The 22041-nt window shown below is 46.3% G+C and overlaps 1 protein-coding gene across 2 annotated transcripts in view; it reads left to right on the forward strand.

Moving 5' to 3' along the window:
* Positions 1 to 22041, forward strand: part of Eipr1 (EARP complex and GARP complex interacting protein 1) — a 118739-nt gene that overhangs the window by 4694 nt on the left and 92004 nt on the right. The window contains exons 2-3 of one of the 2 annotated variants that reach the window (XM_021179033.3): positions 2208 to 2291; positions 9141 to 9273. In XM_021179033.3, coding sequence (XP_021034692.1) covers positions 2208 to 2291; positions 9141 to 9273 — 217 coding nt within the window. Of the gene's footprint in view, positions 1 to 2207; positions 2292 to 9140; positions 9274 to 17664; positions 17807 to 22041 lie in introns of those variants that run through there. The other variant, XM_085830263.1, reaches the window with a different exon arrangement.

The following is a 22041-nucleotide window of genomic DNA, read 5'->3' on the forward strand; positions in this document are numbered from 1 at the left end:
AGTGACTAGTGTTTCTGTGCAGACCATAATAGGATCTGGCCTAAAGGCAAGGCTGCCAAGGAGACCGACACCAAACCTCTTGCTCTGCTCTAGTCACCCATGCAAAACTGTCATTTACGTGAAGAATAACTTCTCTATAAAAGTCGGCTGGGAAACTTGTAACTCTACACAGTAGAGCTGTTATTTCTGGCAAACTAATAATGTGTGGTTTAGCTGTGTGACCTCCAGATTGTCTGGTCCCTTTTTTCTCAATATCTGAGGGAGGGTCTCATTATGTAGCCCAGGATGGCCTTGACCTCATGGTCTCTGTGCCTGGGATCATGGGCATTCAGTACCACATGCAGGTAGTAGGAAATGAAACTGGAGGGTTGATTGAGGTCCCCCCTGTATCTCACCTGACTCTGCTGTATTTCCATGTGTTTGTGACTGCAGCACAAGTGTGAATAACATCCTGGACATTCTTCCCTCCTCCAGCCCTTGACTGAGTGGACGCTGCACAAGCCCTTCACTGTGTGTCTGAACACGGATGTAGACATTTTTAATGGGCCATATTTTCCCTACAGCAGGAAGTAAGGTGTAAATTCCAGGGCCTTGGCCTGGGTCCTGGTAATGATTGCACTGAAAGAGCTGAGCTACTTTACAAGCTTGAAGCACAGTCAAGAGTTGGGCAATCTTTGTTTTCTCAAAGTGTGGAACTTAAGATCTTGTCTTTTATTATGAAAGCTCCAAGCACAGTTGCTGCAGTTTACGCTGGCCTAAGTTTCCTAGACTCCACCTTCAGGAGGCTGCTAGCTTCTGAGTGTGATGGTGGCAGGTAGCTCTCAGTTGGGTCCTATAGCTGGAGGTGGTTTCACCTGCAGAGGCACTTTGCCCCAGGCCATTCCATTCTCCAGAGACAACTTGCAGCCCTAGTTGCTCAACTGGGGTGCATGGTATAAAGCCTATCCACTTGAATGACAGGCCTCTGTAGCAAATGCCCAAGTTCTACTTTTCCAGGTACACACACCATAAGGTTAGAACCTGTTTCCTAGAGACTGGGCCATTGGACTTTCTGCCCTTTTCCATTTTCTTTCCTTCTTTTGCCCCTGTGGTTTTGTCTTCCTGTGAGATGACTTACATTTGATTGAAGGCTAGGTTTCTGCATGATAGCTTAGATGTTCCCTTCCTGTGACGGACTTACTGCTGGCAGTTTTCCTCAGCCTGGGAGCAGTGGGCTGTTTGTCGGATCAAGGATTGTGAGCATGCAGTTTCAGTGTGTGCCAGCCTTCTTGTTACAATTCTGCTCCCCACTACTGTGTCCCCACGTGGTGAGATCTGTTCCAGCGTTTTGGTGGTGGGCCCTGCTATGTTCATGTTTGCATTCTAAGCCTCCTACCCTGTCACAGTTTTCCTCAGACTTAAACCTGCAGGGACAAAGTAGCCAGATCCTGGTCCTGGTCCTCTTTTTTTGTTTTTTGTTTTTTGTTTTTGTTTGTTTGTTTTCTTTTTTTGAGACAGAGTTTCTCTGTGTAGCCCTGGCTGTCCTGGAACTCACTCTGTAGACCAGGCTGGCCTCGAACTCAGAAATCCTCCTGCCTCTGCCTCCCAAGTGCTGGGATTAAAGGCTTGCGCCACCACGCCCGGCTTTTTGTTTGTTTTTTGGTTTTTTTTTTTTTTTTTTTTTGAAACAGGGTTTCTTTGTGTAGCCCTGGGTGTCCTGGAACTCACTCTGTAGACCAGGCTGGCCTCAGAAATCCACCTGCCTCTGCCTCCCAAGTGCTGGGATTAAAGGCGTGCGCCACCACTGCCCTGCGATCCTGGGCTTGTCACACTCTGAGGCCTTGAGGCAGACTGTGTTTTGCATTGCTTTTCCAGTTCTCTGCAGGGAAATTGGCTTAAACTACCTGCATTGCATCGCTGGAAGCCCTTTCTGTTTGTGTTGTTTTGATGAAGTATAATTTGTTGAACCAATCTATTTATTGCTGACATGGTGGTTTTATTGCACAACTTAACTATCTCTGTGTAAATAATTTGTGTCTTTATTGCTTAGATTAGTGCCCACTTAGAGTTATTTCACGTACAGATTTGAAGTGCAATTGTGTTAGGAGTGTGCAGTCGCCTCTAGACACTGCTGATTTATCCTTCATCTCAGCAGATGAGATAAGCCGACTTTTCTGTGTCTATTAAGCCTAACTTCATAAATGTGTATGCATTTCCTCCCTCCTCAGGCACGTGCTCTAACACCTCAAACTGCGGAAACAGATGCCATTCGCTTCTTGGTTGGGACGCAGTCTCTTAAATATGATAATCAGGTAACTATTTTTGACAAATGTATACATGTTAATTACGAAGCTTATTCTTAGTTTTATATCCATCTTGCTCTTGATTTTTTTCAGACAACATTTAAAAAAATTTAATGCCACACAAACACAATTTCATTAGATTTAAATATATATTTCTAAGTCGTAACTATTACCCAACTATGTATAATGATTGATTACAATAATTTAAATATTCTGTTTACTGTTTCTTCTTTATGCGTGTGCATGTCATATGTACGTGTGTGTGTGTGTGTGTGTATAAGTAACAGAGTAAGTCTTACTCTGTAGTCTGACTGGTTTGGAATTATGTCCATCAAAGTGGCCTCAAACTCCAAGAGATCTGCCTGCCTCTGCCTCCTGAGTGCTGAGGTTAGAGGTGCACCGCCATGCCGGGCAGTGCCTTGTCGGCTGAGCTCATTAAACCTAGAGCTTATTGACTTGGCCAGATTCATGAGCTCCAAAGATCTGTCTGTCTCTACCTCTCTAGTGCTAGGATCATAGGTTTGTGCCATCATCCCTAGCTTTCATGTGGGTGTAGGCAACCCAAACTCAGGTCTTCATGATCATGCAGCAAGCAGTTTAAAGACTGTGCCATCTTCCTTAGCCCTGTTTAGTTGCTTTTGTAGTTTGTTTTGTTTCTGTGGTGACATAGGTTTTACTGTATAAGTGATTAAGAAGCAGTCTGGGGACATGATCATTGGGCCATTTCTCACTGCTCCTATTACTTTGTGTAATTAAGAACAGTTCATGATCCCATCGAAATAAGAAGAAACCCATTTGTTTCTGTGGACACTGCAGTGGATGCTTAGGGGCTCTGGAGTCAGTTTGTGGCTTAATACTAACTGTATGACCTTTAACAAATGGATGAACTTTGCTGGACTTCACTTTCCTTATTAAAAAAGTGGAAATAAACATGCCTGCTCTATAGACTTCACAGAGAGACCACAACTGTCATGAAAATTACATTATTCTTGACACTGGGGAAAGGTTTGTAAGGCCATGTTAGTCGTGGTACGCCTCTGCCCAGTTGTTATTTTCACACAGGAGATAGCATTAGCAGCTGCTGACAAATAGTGGTGCTGGGTAGGCATGGTGAAGTTGTCACTCTTGCATGCTGCTGAGGAGTTTAAAAATGGCACAGTCATTTCTAGATAGAGCTTGTGTAAGTGAACATTCCTGTTACTTAACCTGCAATTTCTGTATCCAAAACCTAGAAAAAGCTTTGTAGATAAATAACAGTAACTACAGTAGTGCTCAGGGAAAGTCACAAATGGTCAGAAATGATCAGAATATGAAAATGTGCAAATGTTAGGTTGGACAGTAACAAAATTTTTATTTGGAGTGGTGACTCATGACCCCCCCGCCCCAGTCACCTTAGTGGGCTAGTATTCATTCTTTGTGCTCACATGCACAAACTCAGACACATACGTATACACATACCTGTAATGTATAAATAGGGGGCTGACAAAATACAATTGAAAATTTTTCTAAAGTGAGTGGGTGAAGGATATGGAGAGATGGCTCAGAGTTTTAGATCACTGGCTGCCAGAGAACCTGGGTTTGGTTCACAGCACCCATGTGGTAGCTCACAACCATAGGTAGCTCTCATTCCAGGGAATCTGATACCCTTTTCTGGCTGCATTGGGTACTAGAAACACACAGGAACACATTCAGGCAAAAACACTCGAACATACAACATAGAGTTTCTTTGAATAAGATGTGTGTTTCTGGTTTCTGAGTTACCATAAGAAGGAGATCTTTCCAGCTGTGCCCATGTGACTGCTTCCCCTTCCTTCTTCCCTACCTTGGAAGCAGCTGTCGACTCTGTTCTTCCTGTTCTGTGCCTTCAGTGCAGGGCTCCTACTGTAGAGCTCTCGTTGGTTCTTTTCTGTATCTGATTTTCCCTGTTTCATTTTTCTCTACTGTGATATGCACTGGGCATTTTCTGAGGACTAAGGACTGTTTAATGCCTGTCACCCTGTCACTAAAGAGTTGTCACAGATGACTTTATGTTGAGGAAGGTCAGACACCTTGGCGACAATTTAGTTTTTTTTGTATTTATTTTTAATTACATCTATGTGTATGCATCTGTGTATGGGTGTGCCCCTGTGATTGTAAGAGCCCGAGAAGCCCAGAGATGCCCCATTTTTTTTGCAAGAGCAGTACATGCTCTTAATGACTGAGCTATCTTTCTAGTTCCCATGCTTATTTCTAATATAAAAAGTACATTTGTTTATTTTACAAGGAAATCTTATGATGTTCTAGATTTTCTTTCTTTTTTTTTTTTTTTAAGATTTATTTTATTTATTATATGTAAGTACACTGTAGCTGTCCTCAGGTACTCCAGAAGAGGGCATTAGATTTCGTTACGGATGCTTGTGAGCCACCATGTGGTTGCTGGGATTTGAACTCGGGACCTTCGGAAGAGCAATCAGCGCTCTTAACCACTGAGCAATCTCGCCAGCCCCTGTTCTAGATTTTCTTTGTCATTTGTTATATTTCTAGGCCATCAAACCAGGTACTTGTTTCTTCTATAGAAATGATATTATCTGGGCTCCAGTACCTGGAGCTCATTCTGTGACTTGCCATAGTGGATCCCTTGGGCTTGTTGGGCTAGATGTCAGGGAGGTGTGGCTCAAAATCCATTGGGAGTTATTCTGCTAGAGGACTTGAAGCCAATACCCCAGAGCTTTCCATAGGCCTTTGTGTCACTGTCTTAAGGTTTCCACTGCTGTGAAGAGGCGCCATGGCCAAGGCAGCTCTTATAAAGGACAACATTTAATCGTGACTGTCTTACAGATTCAGAGTTTGAGTCTTATTATCATCAAGGCTGGAAGCATGGCAGCATTCAGGCAGGTATGGTGCTGGAGAAGGAGATGAGGGTTCTATATCTTGCTCTGAAGGCACACAGGAGCAGACTGGCTTCCAAGCAGCTAGGAGAAGGTCTCTCAAAGCCCACCCGCACAGTGACACACTTTCTCCAATAAGGCCACACCTACCCTAATAAGACCACACCTCTAAATAATGCCACTCACTCCCTGGTCCAAGCCATAGTGTGCATGTCCTGCAATTGCACCACAGCCCTCAGTTGGGATGCAGTGGAACATGATGGGTCTGCTTATGCTTCTGATGGAAAAACCATCGGGGAGATGTGCAAATGGGTTTAGGCCAAGGATTTCCCAGCAGTCTGTCTCATCAGGACTGCTAGAGCACCCCCAGGATTGGCTGTGGGTTATTTTCCTGGGACTGTGTATGTGGTGCAGTCTGGAAGTGTGATCTCGGATCAGGAGAGACAGACCAAGATAGCCAGTCCCCTGCCGTGCTTGCCTTGCTTTCTAGTCTGTGTGAGGTCTGCTCTTTGCTGTCAGAGAACATTGATCTCATCTGCATTATTGATTATTTTTATTTTATGAGCACTGGTGTTTTGCACACTTTCTTTTTAAAATGCTGTATTTGGGGCTGGAGAGATGGTTCAATGATAAGGAGCACTGGCTGCTTTTGGAGATCACCCAGGTTTGATCCCCAGCACCCACATGGGGTACACAGCCACTTGTAACTCTAGTCCCAGGGTAGCCATTGCCCTCTTCTGGCCTCCATAGGCACTGCATGCATGTGGTTGTAGCCGTATATGGAGGCAGAATACCCTTATACATAAAATAAAAATAAAAGTTAAAAGGGAAAAATCCTAGATTCAGATATTTCTGAGTTTTAGATTTACATCTAATAATGAGTCAGCTGGTGGCATCCAGTAACCTGGTTAGGTCAGCTGTTTTCCTAGCCTTGGCTTCACCTGGTTAGGTCAGCTGTTTTCCTAGCCTTGGCTTCACCGTGCAAAAGAGTATTTATCTTATTGTTTCAAAAGACATAGTCACAGCGCTAAGGCATCCTTGGATTTAGGTTATTTTTCATTCTCTGGGCTTCCCAGCATCCTTGGGATTCATGTCCTGGGGTAGAAGACTCAAGGGTATTCATATACATAGGGAGACACATTAATATGCCTAATTAGCATTGGAAAAAGTGTGATGTATTTAATAATGTGCCATTTCTTATTTAAGTTCACAGCTGAAGGATGCAAAGTGGCTTTAGTTAAATAGATCTAGAAATCAAATTCTGTAAACTTATAAATGCTGAAGTAAGAGCCCAGAAGGTCTTAGTGACTCACTTGTGGTAACATAACCAGGAAGTGGCAGAATCCAGACTGGGTCCCAGGTTTCCTGACTCATTGATGGAGCAAAACAGACCAGTGTTTTTAGTGTCATCGACTTTAATTGGGATTGAGGAAAAATAGTCAGACATGACCATGAAAATGGCCTGCCTTGTCCAGCGCTAGCCCAGGACGGCTGTCATAATCACTGAACTATGAGTTGAAAGCGGGCTGTCGTGAGAGTGCTTCAGGCCAGGAAAGCTAGTGAGTGGCTGGAGGAGTCTCATTGTCCTGCTGGGGCAGTTATGGGAAAGACTGGGAAAGGCAGCACTGCTATGTGAGGATCCCCAGGGGACACCACTGGAGCCTCGCCGCTCTTAAGAGGGTAGCTTTTGGTGGGTGTAGGTGTGGGTGCTGCACCTGTATGTATGAGTGGAGGGAGTGGTAGACGGTGGATGTCCTCTTTAATCACCCTCCACCCTATGAGACCCTTACTGTGCTTAGAGTGCACTTCCCACATTGGCCAGTGAACTGTGGGGTGGGGGTTACCTGGCTCTTTAGTGCGTTCTGGGGTCTGAACTCAGGTCCTCATGCTTGTCTGGCAGACACTGCTCTTACCAAGCCGTCTCTCCACACCTGCTTTTATTTATCTATTGTCTGTTTGTGTGTAAGTCAGGACAACCAAAGGAGTCAAATCTTTCCTTCCCCCATACAGGTTCCAGGGATTAAATTCAGGTCATCAGGTGTGGTGAAATCTATGAACCATCTTGTGTGACTTTGCTTTTGACTTTTAACTTTTTTTTTTTTTTTTTGGTTTTTAGATATTTATTGTAGAAAGGCAGAGAGGGAGAGAGTAGGGAAGTAGAGACTGGCCATGGCCACATGGAGAGAGGCGGAAAGGGAAGAGGGAGAGGGGGGAGTAAGGGGGCAAGAATCAAGAGGTAAGAGAGCGACTTTTAACTTTTTAAGAAGGATCTCACTATATAGCCCTGGCTGACTTAGAACTTGTTGTGTAGACCAGGCTGTCTTTGAACTCACAAAAAACTATCTGTTCCTACCTCCCAAGTGCTGTGGATTAAAAGCATGTGCCACGGTGTGTGGCTGAAAAATTTTATTGCATTTAAAGAATTTTTATGTGCATTGAGGTGGAAATGATACACATTGAGGTGGAAATGATATACTTTTGGTTTGTTGTTTTGTCCAGTATCTGCGGCCTTTGGCAGCCTTACCATGTTGGTCTCTGTTACCTTAATTTTCTTACCTGCTTTTGAACTGAACTCGAGGGTAGAGAGAAACTCACAGACACTGTTTTAAAGGGCGGTTGTGTCCTAGTCTTTCCCACAGAGAAGAGGACTGTAGCTATGTGTGCTAACTGGCCTGGTTCCACACTGATGAGTAGAGAGGCCTCCTGAGGAGGAGGAAGGATTCTGGTTAAGGGTAATGCTGGCCTTCTGAAGCTGTACCACGTAAATGTGTTGTTAGCTCTTGTATGAACATTTTGGTGCTGCTCTGGTAGCAAAAGCAACACATATTAGTTGTTAGAAAGCCCATTAAAATGTAAAGCACAGAGGTTCAAAGGCAAAGGCTATGGCCCCCACCTTGGGAATGAGTCCTTTTGTTCCCACTTGGCCGGGGACACATGGACTTTTAAAAACAAGAGTGGGTGGCATGTTTATGTAGCTCCTTTCATGTTCCTCTCTCCTTAAATCTACATTGTGGACAACTTTCCATGCTGCTAAGAAGTCTACCAGGTACTCAGTAGCTTCCTGGGGTTCTGCCGCAGCCAAGTGCTAGCTGAACTTGTCCCAGGCATCAAGGTGGCTTTGACTCTTTCATCACAGTAATCAGTGCCACTGGAGAGCTTTCTTGGAAGAAATCTGTGCAGATCTATGTTATTTTCTTAGAATATGTGTATTTTAAAAATAAGTGTTTTCTGCTGGCTTGAACAGAGAGATTGAGTGTGAAAATCATTTCAGTTTCTATTTTTTTTTCCAGAAAAGCATTGAGATGGCATCATTAGCTTTCTCTCTTGGAGACCTAAATTCAACACTGTTGTAATTAGTAGTGGAGAGTCAGAGGTGCTGATATGTTGGCCTCATTTTTAAATAAACCAAAAAATGTGCTAAAACACAGTCTCATCCCATCTCAGTCACTGCTCCCTTGAGTTGAATCTTGCCTATCATAGAGGGACTAGGCATAGCTCCCCTGGACCCCACTGGACAGCAGCCTCCATGGTCACCCTTAGATCAGCAACCTATACAGTTATTCTCAGATCTCACTGGGCAGCGCCCCATGGTTAACCAGTCCCATTGGGCAGCAGCCCCATATTCAGTCTGGACCTCACTGGACAGCACCCCATGATTTCTCTGGACTGTTCCACTTCCCATCTTCCCTGACAGATTCCCTGAGAATCTGACAGGTTGACACTAGCATGCTCTCACCCCAAGCCTCTTTAGAATAGAGGTTTTCGCACCTTGGGAATTTAGACTGGAGAAGACCCGCTGGCAGCATTCTGCAGGGGGACTTGCCACTCTACCTTTAGGAAGGGGCTCAGTGAGAACTAAGCTGTAGAGGTGAGTACTGTTCAAAGGTATAGCAGCCATTAAGTTTACACTTGGTTCTTTATAGTCATGGTGCTTATTAAGGTGCCAAGAAAACCATCTGAGATGCTGATTGTCCTCTGCTTGCATTTGCAGATCCACATCATAGACTTTGATGACGAAAATAACATTATAAATAAAAATGTCCTCCTCCATCAAGCAGGTGAGATCTGGCACATGAGTGCCAGCCCGGCAGATAAAGGTGTGCTGGCCACCTGCTACAACAAAAGTAAGTGCTGTGCTTATTGTTGTGCGTGTGTCAGCTAGGAGTGTCACATGAGAGTGATTTTATATTGCTAATGGGTCTGTGTGTGATTTAGATATGACCATCCACCTAGGTGCTGTCCATACACACTGACACTGGGAATAGATGTCTGTGCTTCAGGGTTGGTTGCTGTTCCAGGAGCACTGCACCCGAGGGGTTCTGAGAGGGGAGGTCTCTGCTCTCGTGTGAGCCACACCACTATAAGCATGGGAGTGACTTTCTTCCATCCTACTGTCTGATGTTGGGGGCGTACAGTGTCATCAACTGCCATGTAGTCCTCTCTGGCAGCAGTGCTGTGTTAGTTGTGTATCCATGTGCCCGGTGGGCCTCCACCTGCCAGCCTAGTGCTCCAGTTTCTGGGACCTTCAGCATTTCTATCAGACAGTCAGTGAGCGGACCTCACTTCTCCCTTAGTTCTCCTTGCTCTGTCTGTGACTTTCCTCATGGTGGTTTCAGGGGAAAACCTCAACTCATGTCACAGAGTGCATCACTTTTCTGATGGGTGGCTCCATCAGAAAGTAGGGTGCCTACTTCTGGAACCTTTTGGTTAGATTTTGTCTCTATAGGATTCTGTACAGTCACTTGTTTCTGTCTCACTTTGAGCCAACGTGTCTTTATTTTAAATATAGTTTGTTTCCCGGTTTTAAAAAAATGTTTGATGAAAGGTCTTTTCCCATAATTCATTGAAACTTCTCTCTCTCTCTCTCTCTCTCTCTCTTTCTCTCTCTCTCCCCCTCCTTCCCTCCTCCCCTCCCTTCCTTCCTCCCTTCCTTCCTTGATAGGGACTTCTATATAGCTCAAGTTGGTCTTGAATTCTTGACCTTTCGGCCTAAACCTCCCATATGCTTGGGTTATAGATGCCTGCCAACACACATCTCTTTTAGATTTTTACATGGTATTACTGCATTTGAGTAAGACGTTCACATTGAATTTCCCTGTCTTAGTTATTGTTCTGTTGCTGTGAAGAGACACCATGACAAGGCACCTTATAAAAAGAAAACATGGGAGCTTGCGTGCAGTGTCAGAGGGTGAGTCCATGACCACCACGGCAGGGAGCATGGCACTGGAGCAGTAACTGAAAGCTTACCTCGTGAAACAGTGGCCATGAGGCAGAGGGAGAGGGGAAGACAGAAAGGCAGACAGAGATGCAGAGGCAGAGGGCTAACTTGGAATGGTATGGGCTTTTGAAGCTTCAAACCCCAATTCCAAAATCATACTTCTCCAACAAGGCTACACCTCCTAATCCTGCTCAGTCAGTTCCATGCGCTGCGGACAAGCATTCATCTGAACGACCCTATGGGAGTCATTGTTATTCAGACCATTACAGAGGTGTTAGTCTGTCTGTTGCTCTGCCTCGAGAGACACAGCTCTCCCACGTGTCTTCACATTGGTGTGTGTGAGGTGGCGAATGTGTTATACTCCTTCCCTGATGCTGGATCGAGCAGTAATGTAAATACTGACCCATGTCAGTTGAGCAGACTCCTTACCTCTGAAGGCAACCTGTCTGTAGTCACCTCACTATGACTGTTGCCTCTGTTTCATGGCTGCCACATCTGCTCCAGCCTTCTGCCTTCAATTTTCTAATCCAGCCCTCCACTTTCTCTCCTTATATGTGTTTGGTTTTGGACGCTGGACAAGGGAATGAAGCGCATATCTTATATAGCCAAGCAGACCCAGCCTCCAGGTTCTCCCAGAATCTCTCAGTCCCTACCTGGCATACCCTACCCCCAACCCTGAACTTTCTAACCTAGGGGCTGGACTGCCCTTCCCCTAGACATTTTGTTCTCTCTCTCTCTCTCTCTCTCTCTCTCTCTCTCTCTCCTCTTCTCGTTTGTTGTGTTTTATAAAAAAGGAGAGAGAGAGAGAGAATATGTTTGGTGGAGGTGCAGTCAAGTGTTGGGGAAGGGGGTGCCTCTGCAGGCCCATGCTGAGGCATCCCTTCCCCCTGAGGGACTAGCCACATGACAGTATAGCATAGAATAGAATTTATTCAGGGTATGGGGAGGGGAGTTGAGAGGATAGTAGAGACAGATAGTAGAGCACAGAGAGAGAAAGAGTAGAGGAGTAGAGGTGGTCCATGAGCACGTGGAAAGAGAAGGGAGGGAAATTCGGAAAGAGGGAAGGGATGAAAGGACAGAGCGAGAGCAGGAAGGCAAGAGAGAGAGGAGGGGGCAAGCAGCCCCTTTTTATAGTGAGTCAGGCACAGGTAACTGTGGGATAGAGCCTAGACTAAATGCCAACATCTTCTCTTTTCTCTCTCTTTTCTGAGCGCATCCATCCTTCTCCAGCCTCCCCGACCCCCCACCCCCCAATGATTCCCATGGCCTCAATCCTTCGGGCCAGTGATCTTGCCCAAGAACAGCTTCTCAATAAGCCTGCCTTTAATATAATCTAATCTGGCTTGAATTGGCTCATTTCATTGGTGGAAAAAATATCCTATCAATAGGGAGATTCGTTCATGCTTGAAGAGAGCCAAGTTTCTGTGCATTAAGACAGTAGTCTCAGGAAAGTAACATTTAGGCAGTGGGTGATCTTTGTGATTAGCACAATCAGCTGACCTTTGGAATCTTCAGCTTTGACAGGTCCCGCTGCGAGTGCATGAAGGTGAGGCCTGGTCTATGTGCAGAGCCAGTTCTTGACCCCAGAGACTCAGCCACAGGGCCTGCTGGTTATACAGGGTGCAGGATCTGAGGTGGTGGGTGCAGAGCTTACTCTGATGGTATGGTCAGCACAGGGTTTCTCCAGCTGGCGCCCTGGAGCACATACTGTATACAGTGGTGGCCAGGCATGGTCACTATGACATTCCATTCAAAAGGCAGATGGAAGGCAGCTGGGAGCCAGTCCATAGTGATTTCAAGTGTTCACTGGGTGTCTGTCTGGAGTCCTCAGGACTAGGTCTCCTGGGTTTTATTATCACCTCAAAATCCTCTTTCATCCCAGGTGAACTCTACTCCCAGGTACACTGAGCTCAATCGACTCACTGTTCTCCGTGTGCTCACTGTGCTCCGTGTGCTCCGTGTGCTCACTGTGCTCCGTATGCTCCATGTGCTCACTGTGCTCCGTGTGCTTACCGTGCTCCGTGTGCTCACTGTCCTCCGTGTGCTCCATGTGCTCACTGTGCTCACTGTGCTCTGTGTGCTCCAAGTGCTCACTGTGCTCCGTGTGCTCACTGTGCTCCGTGTGCTCCCTGTCCTCCGTGTGCTCCATGTGCTCACTGTGCTCTGTGTGCTCACTGTGCTCTGTGTGCTCACTGTCCTCCGTGTGCTCACTGTGCTCACTGTGCTCCGTGTGCTCACTGTGCTCTGTGTGCTCCATGTGCTCACTGTGCTCTGTGTGCTCCATGTGCTCACTGTGCTCTGTGTCCTCCATGTGCTCACTGTGCTCACTGTGCTCTGTGTGCTCCATGTGCTCACTGTGCTCTGTGTCCTCCATGTGCTCACTGTGCTCACTGTGCTCTGTGTGCTCCATGTGCTCACTGTGCTCTGTGTCCTCCATGTGCTCACTGTGCTCCGTGTGCTCACTGTCCTCCGTGTGCTCACTGTGCTCCGTGTGCTCACTGTGCTCACTGTGCTCCGTGTGCTCACTGTGCTCTGTGTGCTCCATGTGCTCACTGTGCTCTGTGTGCTCCATGTGCTCACTGTGCTCCGTGTGCTCACTGTCCTCCGTGTGCTCACTGTGCTCCATGTGCTCACTGTCCTCCGTGTGCTCACTGTGCTCCATGTGCTCACTGTCCTCCGTGTGCTCACTGTGCTCCGTGTGCTCCCTGTCCTCCGTGTGCTCACTGTGCTCCATGTGCTCACTGTGCTCACTGTGCTCCGTGTGCTCACTGTGCTCTGTGTGCTCCATGTGCTCACTGTGCTCTGTGTGCTCCATGTGCTCACTGTGCTCCGTGTGCTCACTGTCCTCCGTGTGCTCACTGTGCTCCATGTGCTCACTGTCCTCCGTGTGCTCACTGTGCTCCGTGTGCTCCCTGTCCTCCGTGTGCTCACTGTGCTCCATGTGCTCACTGTGCTCACTGTGCTCCGTGTGCTCACTGTGCTCTGTGTGCTCCATGTGCTCACTGTGCTCTGTGTGCTCCATGTGCTCACTGTGCTCTGTGTGCTCCATGTGCTCACTGTCCTCCGTGTGCTCACTGTCCTCCGTGTGCTCCCTGTCCTCCGTGTGCTCACTGTGCTCCATGTGCTCACTGTGCTCACTGTGCTCCGTGTGCTCACTGTGCTCTGTGTGCTCCATGTGCTCACTGTGCTCTGTGTGCTCCATGTGCTCACTGTGCTCCGTGTGCTCACTGTCCTCCGTGTGCTCACTGTGCTCACTGTTCTCTGTGTGCTCACTGTGCTCTGTGTGCTCCATGTGCTCACTGTGCTCTGTGTGCTCCATGTGCTCACTGTGCTCTGTGTGCTCCATGTGCTCACTGTGCTCCGTGTGCTCCTTGTGCTCCTTGTGCTCCGTGTGCTCAGTCTCACAGGCTGAGTGCTGCTCTTCACTCTTGTAGAGGGGCAAGAACTTGTAATAAGATAAAGAAACCTGAGGATTGTTACCATCAAACTGTGACTCATCTGTCTTTGCTTATATCTCTGACAGGATGAATGTGTAGGCACATATTGTCACAGGTTATCTATCCAAAGGGGTTTGTGCACTGTGGGTCTGTATTTAGCCATTGCCTGTAACTTAGGGTGGTGTTTGAAGATAGTGAAGATAGAAAGGCCAGCCCTACCTTTTTGCACTAATCAGTTTTTTAGCAGTCCTGGGGACTGAACTCAGGACCTCATACATATGAGGCAAATCTTGTTCTTTTTGAGCTGCGTCCCCAGCCCCTGTACTGATGACTCCTTAAGGAGCATGTGCCTCTATGAGCAAAGGGGAGATATTTCCATAGTAGACAGCACACAGAACTTGTGAGTACTTAGCACATGGTATCAAATTGCTGGTGGGGCATGAGGACAGTGGTGACAGATGACAGGTCTTGATTGTTTGCTCATCCTAAAAGTGGTGTTATTGCCATCTGGAAAAAGTTCAGTCACTCAAGTAAAGGCAGTGATGATATGCACTCACAGATTTCACTGCCTTTGGTCTGCCAGACCTTTTTGTAGTCTTTCTTTCTCGAAATATGTTTTCGGTAGACTTTTAATCCTTACGAGGATTTTGCCTCTTGGGCTGCCTTCATGTTCACTTACAAGGTTCATGTTCATCACAAGGTCCGTTTTCATCACAGGTTCATGTTCATCACAAGGTCCATGTCCATCACAAGGTCCATGTCCATTACAGGTCCATGTCCATCACAAGGTCCATGTCCATCACAAGGTTCATGTTCATCACAAGGCCCATGTTCATCACAAGGTCTGTGTTCATTACAAGGTCTGTGTTCATCACAAGGTCCATGCTTATCACAGGTCCATGTCCATCACAAGGTCCGTATTCATCACAGGTCCATGTCCATCACAAGGTCCATGTCCATCACAAGGTCCATGTCCATCACAAGGTCCATGTCCATCACAAGGTTCATGTCCATCACAAGGTCCATGTCCATCACAAGGTTCATGTCCATCACAAGGTCCATGTCCATCACAAGGTTCATGTTCATCACAAGGTCCATGTCCATCACAAGGTCCATGTCCATCACAAGGTCCATGTCCATCACAAGGTCCATGTCCATCACAAGGTCCATGTCCATCACAAGGTCCATGTCCATCACAAGGTCCATGTCCATCACAAGGTCCATGTCCATCACAAGGTCCATGTCCATCACAAGGTTCATGTCCATCACAAGGTCCATGTCCATCACAAGGTTCATGTCCATCACAAGGTCCATGTCCATCACAAGGTCCATGTCCATCACAAGGTCCATGTCCATCACAAGGTCCATGTCCATCACAAGGTCCATGTCCATCACAAGGTCCATGTCCATCACAAGGTTCATGTCCATCACAAGGTTCATGTCCATCACAAGGTCCATGTCCATCACAAGGTCCATGTCCATCACAAGGTTCATGTTCATCACAAGGCCCATGTTCATCACAAGGTCTGTGTTCATCACAAGGTCTGTGTTCATCACAAGGTCCATGCTTATCACAGGTCCATGTCCATCACAAGGTCCGTATTCATCACAGGTCCATGTCCATCACAAGGTCCATGTCCATCACAAGGTCCATGTCCATCACAAGGTCCATGTCCATCACAAGGTCCATGTCCATCACAAGGTTCATGTCCATCACAAGGTCCATGTCCATCACAAGGTTCATGTCCATCACAAGGTTCATGTCCATCACAAGGTCCATGTCCATCACAAGGTCCATGTCCATCACAAGGTTCATGTTCATCACAAGGTCCATGTCCATCACAAGGTTCATGTCCATCACAAGGTTCATGTCCATCACAAGGTTCATGTCCATCACAAGGTCCATGTCCATCACAAGGTTCATGTCCATCACAAGGTTTTCATACAGTTCACAGGAGAAGGAAAGCACACATGTCAGTGAAAAGACTTTGCTGTTTTATGTATTTAAGATTTATTTTATCTTTATGTGTACATGTGTGTGTCTCTCAATATCTGCCATATGTGTGTGGGTGTCCTTAGAAACCAGAAGAGGACACCAGAGCCTCTGGAGCTGGAGTTACATGCAGTTATGAGCTACCAAGGTAGGTGGGAATTGAACTCCAGTCTTTTGAAAGAGCAGCAAGTGCTCTCTCTTAACTGCTGAGCCATATCTCCAGACCCAACTATCCTGCTTTAAAAGCATTTTTATTTTTCTGACTTAGCGTGTATTGTGTGTATTCATACTGTCCATGTGTGTACTGTGTGTAGTATGTGTTTTATGGTGTTCTTTTAAACACGTGCACCCATACATTGACATATGCGTCTGTGTGTGAGTGTGTGTGGTGTGTTCTGCTTTTGTGTGTGAGTGTGTGTGAGTGTGTGTATGAGTGTGTGTGTGTGTGTGTGTTGTGTGTTCTGCTTTTGCTGATACTATCCTTGCTGATACCCATGTAGCAGTGATCTCACAGTCAGTAGAGGGCACCATTGTCCTGACACTGTGTCCTTGCTTGTGGCCCATCACAGGGTCCCCACATTATGTGTTCTGGTGGCCTCAATCTTTACTGCTGCTCTGAATGGCCACATGCCATTCCTGAAACCTTCTCTTCTGACCCTTGTAGAAGCGTGCTCTGACTCTCAGACTTTACATGCAAGACGTGTCTCGAACTTGGATTGACTCCTGCCATCTCCCTTCTTGTGGCCAGGGTACATTCATGGGGTTGGCACAGATCTGTAGAGAATTTAATTCCTGACTCCTAAACCACAGGAATTCATAGATGGTTCCTCAGTACTAGGGGCCGTTAGTACTTGGGATGGCTAGAATATGGTAGGTGGTCTGGCCAGAACCTGGAATGTGGTATGCCTTCACCCTCTAGGTCTCCATGTGCACACCTTATTCATGTAGCCTTTCTGCAATGTCAGCAGGAGCGTCTAAAAGGCAGCACAGAACTCTTGGGGCAGCTGCAGAGTAGGGGCCAGATCCATAGGGTAGATCTGGTATATCTTTTTCTAGTGTCAACCGTATTGATTTTAAGCAGTGAAAGGATTATTGAGCCCTGTGACAGGTCTGTGAGGAAGGTGTAGCTGTAGTGTCTAGGACAGAGAGAGGAGGACACACAGCCCCAATACAGGGATCCAGAGCATTTGGTCCAGAGGGGCAGACAGATGTGACCGGCAGCAATGCCAGTTGCTTGGTGTGATTTGAATGCTGTGTCTTCTCATGGGGTAAAGCTAACTGCCCACTCTGTGGGTCAGAGGCTGTGAAATGGTTTTTTCAGAGCAACTGCTATCACTTGAGCTTGTGTGTGGATCCATGAAATGCGGCCTCCTGCAGTGCTGGGGAGGGAAGTTAAGCCATGCTTGTTGCATCTGTGTCTCCTGCTGTTGAGCATGTAGCTTCTTCAGAGGAGCATGGAGGGGCATCCCAGGGGCTCTCCTGCTTGAGTCTCTCTGGCTCAGTTTATCTGTAGCCTGGAGTTGCTGAGGCAGATGATCCATAATACCCTGCTGGTCCCAGTACCCTGAGTGCTCTGATTACAGTAATGGCCACATCCACGGGTCAAGGTACAACCTCCTGTTAAAAGCCACCATTTCCCCTTTATCTCTGTGCCACATTAGAAAAGAATTATGTTTTTCAATTTAAATGATTGCTTGGTGAAAATGAGCTAAGAGAAGAAGGGTTTCCTGGGTAGAGAGTATCTTAAGGCTTCTCTCTATAAAACCAGAATTCTGAGATGAAATGATCAAGAGTCCTTTGAGAATGGCACCCGGGAGAGGTAGGGAGAACAATTAGAGTCCATGAGGATCACTGTCGAGGGGATGCTAATTAAATGTGGGAGCAGAGGATGCCTGGCTGCACGCGGGGCCCTGCTGCATATCTCTGAAGCTTGCTGGCTTCTGTCTTTGCTTACTTCCCTTCGTGCTTGCTGAGCAGATATTAAGACTGAATAACAGCTTTGTTTTAAGGTAATGTATACTTGGAAATGGCAGGGCTAGCTTTTCTCATGATCTTGGGCCAAGAAAGAGTTCTTTGAAAAAGAGAAGAATCAAGAGCTTACTGCTGAGGACCTGTCACTCTGTAGACCCTTGGGGCTCCTCACGTGCTGGGGCTCCCAGGTACCCTCCCTATTAGTCTGTTGGTGGCAGCTTCTTTTTAGAACCCCTGCCTTCCTCAGATGTTGAATGTGAGTGTCTCAGCACTGCCAGACTTTGTCTGCAATTTCATTCTAGTTTTCACACTACAGTATGTTCTGAAATGAAGCATTTTATATTTAAATTTAAACTTAAATGCAGCATGTTACTTAATAGCACAGGCACATTCTGAGAATTGTGTGGCTGGGTAATTTTGTCATAGCATCACAGAGAGTGCTTACATACCCTAGATGGTGTGGCCTCACAGATATCAGGCTACAGGGCATGAGTATGTCATATAGCCTGCTTCTGTTAGCGCCAAATACAGAAAAACTTGAGGCTAAATCTAGCCCAAGATGTGGTGTAATCAAAACGCTGCTGCCCAATAACGTGATAGTCTGTTTAACACTATGTGTGTTTCTTTGGTAAGAAGATGAAAAATTAGTGTGGTAAATACATAAACCAGAAACAGTTAATTATCACTGGAGTGTGTCGTTGTATGTGGCATGAAACACCAGTACTCACATGAGTAATGTGTTGTGTGATGACATCACTAGGTGATGAAGACTTTGAGCTACTCTTAATGTGCAGCTTATTCCTGACTGAATTAGCATGAATTTCATTACCTTATCTAATGAGTCTTAGTCTTTTTGTGATAAGCAAATGTCACATTGGTTGAGCTGCCTCCTCTGGAATAGCTGTGTGCTGAAGATGACTGTCCTGGGAGGAACTGAGGTGGATGGAGAGTTAAGTGTGTCCCTGCATGGACATTGGATGGTACTTTTCCTAGACTTCTTTTGGTTTGGAGTTTGTATATATTGATTCATTGACACCACTTTGTTGTGGTGAGAGATGAGATATCTACCCCACGTCAACTCCCCTAGGCTCCTGTGGTTGTGATCTTGGCAAACAGTCATTACGTTAATTGGATGATGCCTCCTTTTGGATATGAATAGCCTAAATTTTATTCTCTTTAAAATTTCAATGCTGCCTGTTTTAATCAATAGTTAGTGATAAACATAGCATAAAGAAATAAATTCCATATCTCTAGCTCATTTCCAAGTCTCTTGATGTATATGGACCGAAAGTAAGGATGCTAAAGGCCTATCTAAATGGTTCTGTGGCCCCACCTAGAGTGGACAGCATTGTCTAGTGAGGGTGCAAGACTGCAGAGTGGCCTGACTGAAGCGGCTATGAGAAGCTCAGAGGGTAAGCAGGACAAATCACATGACTTTCCTTATTTCCATTATTCTTGTTTTACACACAAGGAGCCTCACAACGTCAATGAAAATGATGGTGGCAACAAGGACACAGTGATACTTTTCAGTGCTTTGGTGTCAGACATGAAGACAAGTACTTTATCTGATAACAAATTATGGATTACCTAGTTAATGCCTGCTTTTAAAAGTTATACTGTGTGTGTGTGTGTGTGTGTGTGTGTCTGTGTGTGTCTGTGTGTGTCTGTGTGTGCTATGCTCACATGCATGGAAATCAGGACAACATGGTTAGCTCTCTCCTTCCACGTGGGTCTGTGGGATCAGGATTGGCAGCAAGTACCTTAACTGAGACATCTTGTTGGCCCTTTTGTTGGTTTTGATGGTACTGAGGAAAGAACCCAGGGCCTTGCATGTATGTACTAGGTGAACACTCTTCACCAAGCTACATATCTAGCCAATGGACTTCTTTTGGAAGAGTTTTGTTTTTAGTACCAGATTGATCTCAAATGGGCAATCTTCCTGCCTCTGCCTTCTGAAGGCTGCGATTACATACATGTGTCTTGCCTGGCTGCAGGTGTTCTCACTTCCATTTTCCCACTGAAGAGTCACTAGTGACTGTAAGCAAGCAGCACAAGGTAGCTTAGCTCTAGGTCAGTCAGGAGGCTGGTATTGATTACAGTTGTGTGCTGCAATCTTGAATATGGAGATCCTGAGTACTACCCCAGTCCTCAGTTACCACTGGAAAAGGCTATGCAGCAGGAGTAGGGGTCACAGGATTAAAAAGTTCCCTCTGAGGAGGGGGTTGTTGTGGTTGCACAGTGTTATCTGGAGATGTGGGTGTGTCTGTGAGCTTGTCCCCTGTGCAGATGGAAAGAGTGCTGGGGCTGGGATCCCAATCTGCCTGGTAGAAAAGTTTATGAGAGTGTGTGCTTTGAAGGGTACCAGGTCCTGAAGGAAGACATGCTTTCTCTCACAGTGTGAGATTCAGATTTTAGCTACTGCTCAGGTGGGTCAGCTAGGTCTCATGGCCCACCCTCAAGTGGTGAAACACTAGCATTATGTTTCTAGTTCATAAACCAGGCCCTTGTCTTCACAACTTTGCCCTGTTGGAAATGCAGGTGGTATGAGGACCTTAAGACAGCTCTCACTTGCTTTATTCTTTCTTGACAGCCTGGCTTAGAAAGGTTCACTGTGCAGCATAGCCCTGTGTGTTCTGTGTGTCCTGTGTGTTCTCTGTGTGTTCTGTGTGTCCTGTGTGCTCTGTGTGCTGTGTGCTCTCTGTGTGCCCTGTGTGCTCTGTGTGCTGTGTGCTCTCTGTGTGCTCTGTGTGCTCTGTGTGCTGTGTGCTCTCTGTGTGCTCTGTGTGCTCTGTGTGCTGTGTGCTTTCTGTGTGCTCTGTGTGCTCTCTGTGTGCTCTCTGTGTGCCCTGTGTGCCCTATGTGTTCTATGTGCCCTGTGTGCTCTGTGTGCTCTCTGTGTGCCCTGTGTGTTCTGTTGCCCTGTGTGCCCTGTGTGCTCTGTGTGCCCTGTGTGTTCTGTTGCCCTGTGTGCCATGTGTGCTCTGTGTGCCCTGTGTGTTCTGTTGCCCTGTGTGCCCTGTGTGCTCTGTGTGCCCTGTGTGTTCTGTTGCCCTGTGTGCCATGTGTGCTCTGTGTGCCCTGTGTGTTCTCTTTGCCCTGTGTTCTCTGTGTGCCTTGTGTGCCCTGTGTGCTGTGTGCCCTGTATGCTCTGTGTGCCCTGTGTGTTCTGTGTGCCCTGTGCATTCTGTGTGCCCTATGTGCTCTGTGTGCCTTGTATGCCCTATGTGCCCTGTGTGCTCTGGGTGTGCTCTTTGTATGCCCTGTGTGCCCTGTGTGCCCTGTGAGCATGGCACTTCCAAATGTGCATTTGTGAAAGGGGACTGGCTGTGTGCAGCTGGTCTGTTTCCTCTGAGGATGGGGTTTGTTCATCATGGCTTTCATGGTGTCTGTTTTTGCACAGCTGTGTGCATAGTCACCAGCTTTTCTCTTGGTGCCTTTTCTTTAGGAGTGTCTTATTTCAGTTTTCACTGCTGTTATCCCAGAGAGTTTATGCTTTGCACAAATATGAGACTTTTTTGCTATAATGTAGCTGATGTCGTATTCTGCATGTTTTCCTTTCCACCAATAAATCCCTTGTAATATGTAAATAAATGTCCTCTAAAAAGTAATTTTATAATTTTTTTCCAGAGCAGTATGTTTGGGATTTTGGCCCTTCTGAATTTCTTGTTCCAGGAGAACAGCATTTGGCACAATGGCACAGGCCTCCATGATTTGCTTCTGGGGTGTACATTTTGTAAATTCACATTGTGTTTCTTACTGTTTGTTTTTTTTTGTCCTGTGGAGTTGAGCTGTAACTGTCACTTTCATGTTTTGTTTGTAGTAACTTTTACGATTGGCCTTCAGAGGTCATGAGTTCAAAGGCACTAAACGTGTGTCTTTTTATATCTTTAGACTGGAATAAAGTTCCAGGGACACAAGTGTTGTCCAGAGAGTCCTAATCATTCTCTTTCTTTGTGTCCACCTTGGCACCTGTATCCCAGTGACCTCGGCGAGTGTGGCTTACAAGCTTGAGGATTTGATGTTGCATGAGACCTGAGTCTTTTGAGTAACAGCCAGGGAGACTGTGGACTGCAGCCTTTCTTTAAGTGCTATTGTTTTTTTCCGTTTAGTTGTGTGTGGGGAGGACTTGACTTGCATCTGCCTGGCCACTGCTACTTGGACAGTGGATGTTGACTCAGAGCACAGAGTGTTCTTAGCATTCTGTTTTATGTGAGCCAGAGCTCCTCGCAAAGGCCTCTGGGTCCCATTTGCGTCATTTCTCTGTCCTCGTTGA

This window comes from Mus caroli, unplaced genomic scaffold (genome assembly GCF_978045245.1).
Source record: "Mus caroli unplaced genomic scaffold, Mus_caroli_1 scaffold_14, whole genome shotgun sequence".
In the NCBI taxonomy this organism is placed as follows: domain Eukaryota; kingdom Metazoa; phylum Chordata; class Mammalia; order Rodentia; family Muridae; genus Mus; species Mus caroli.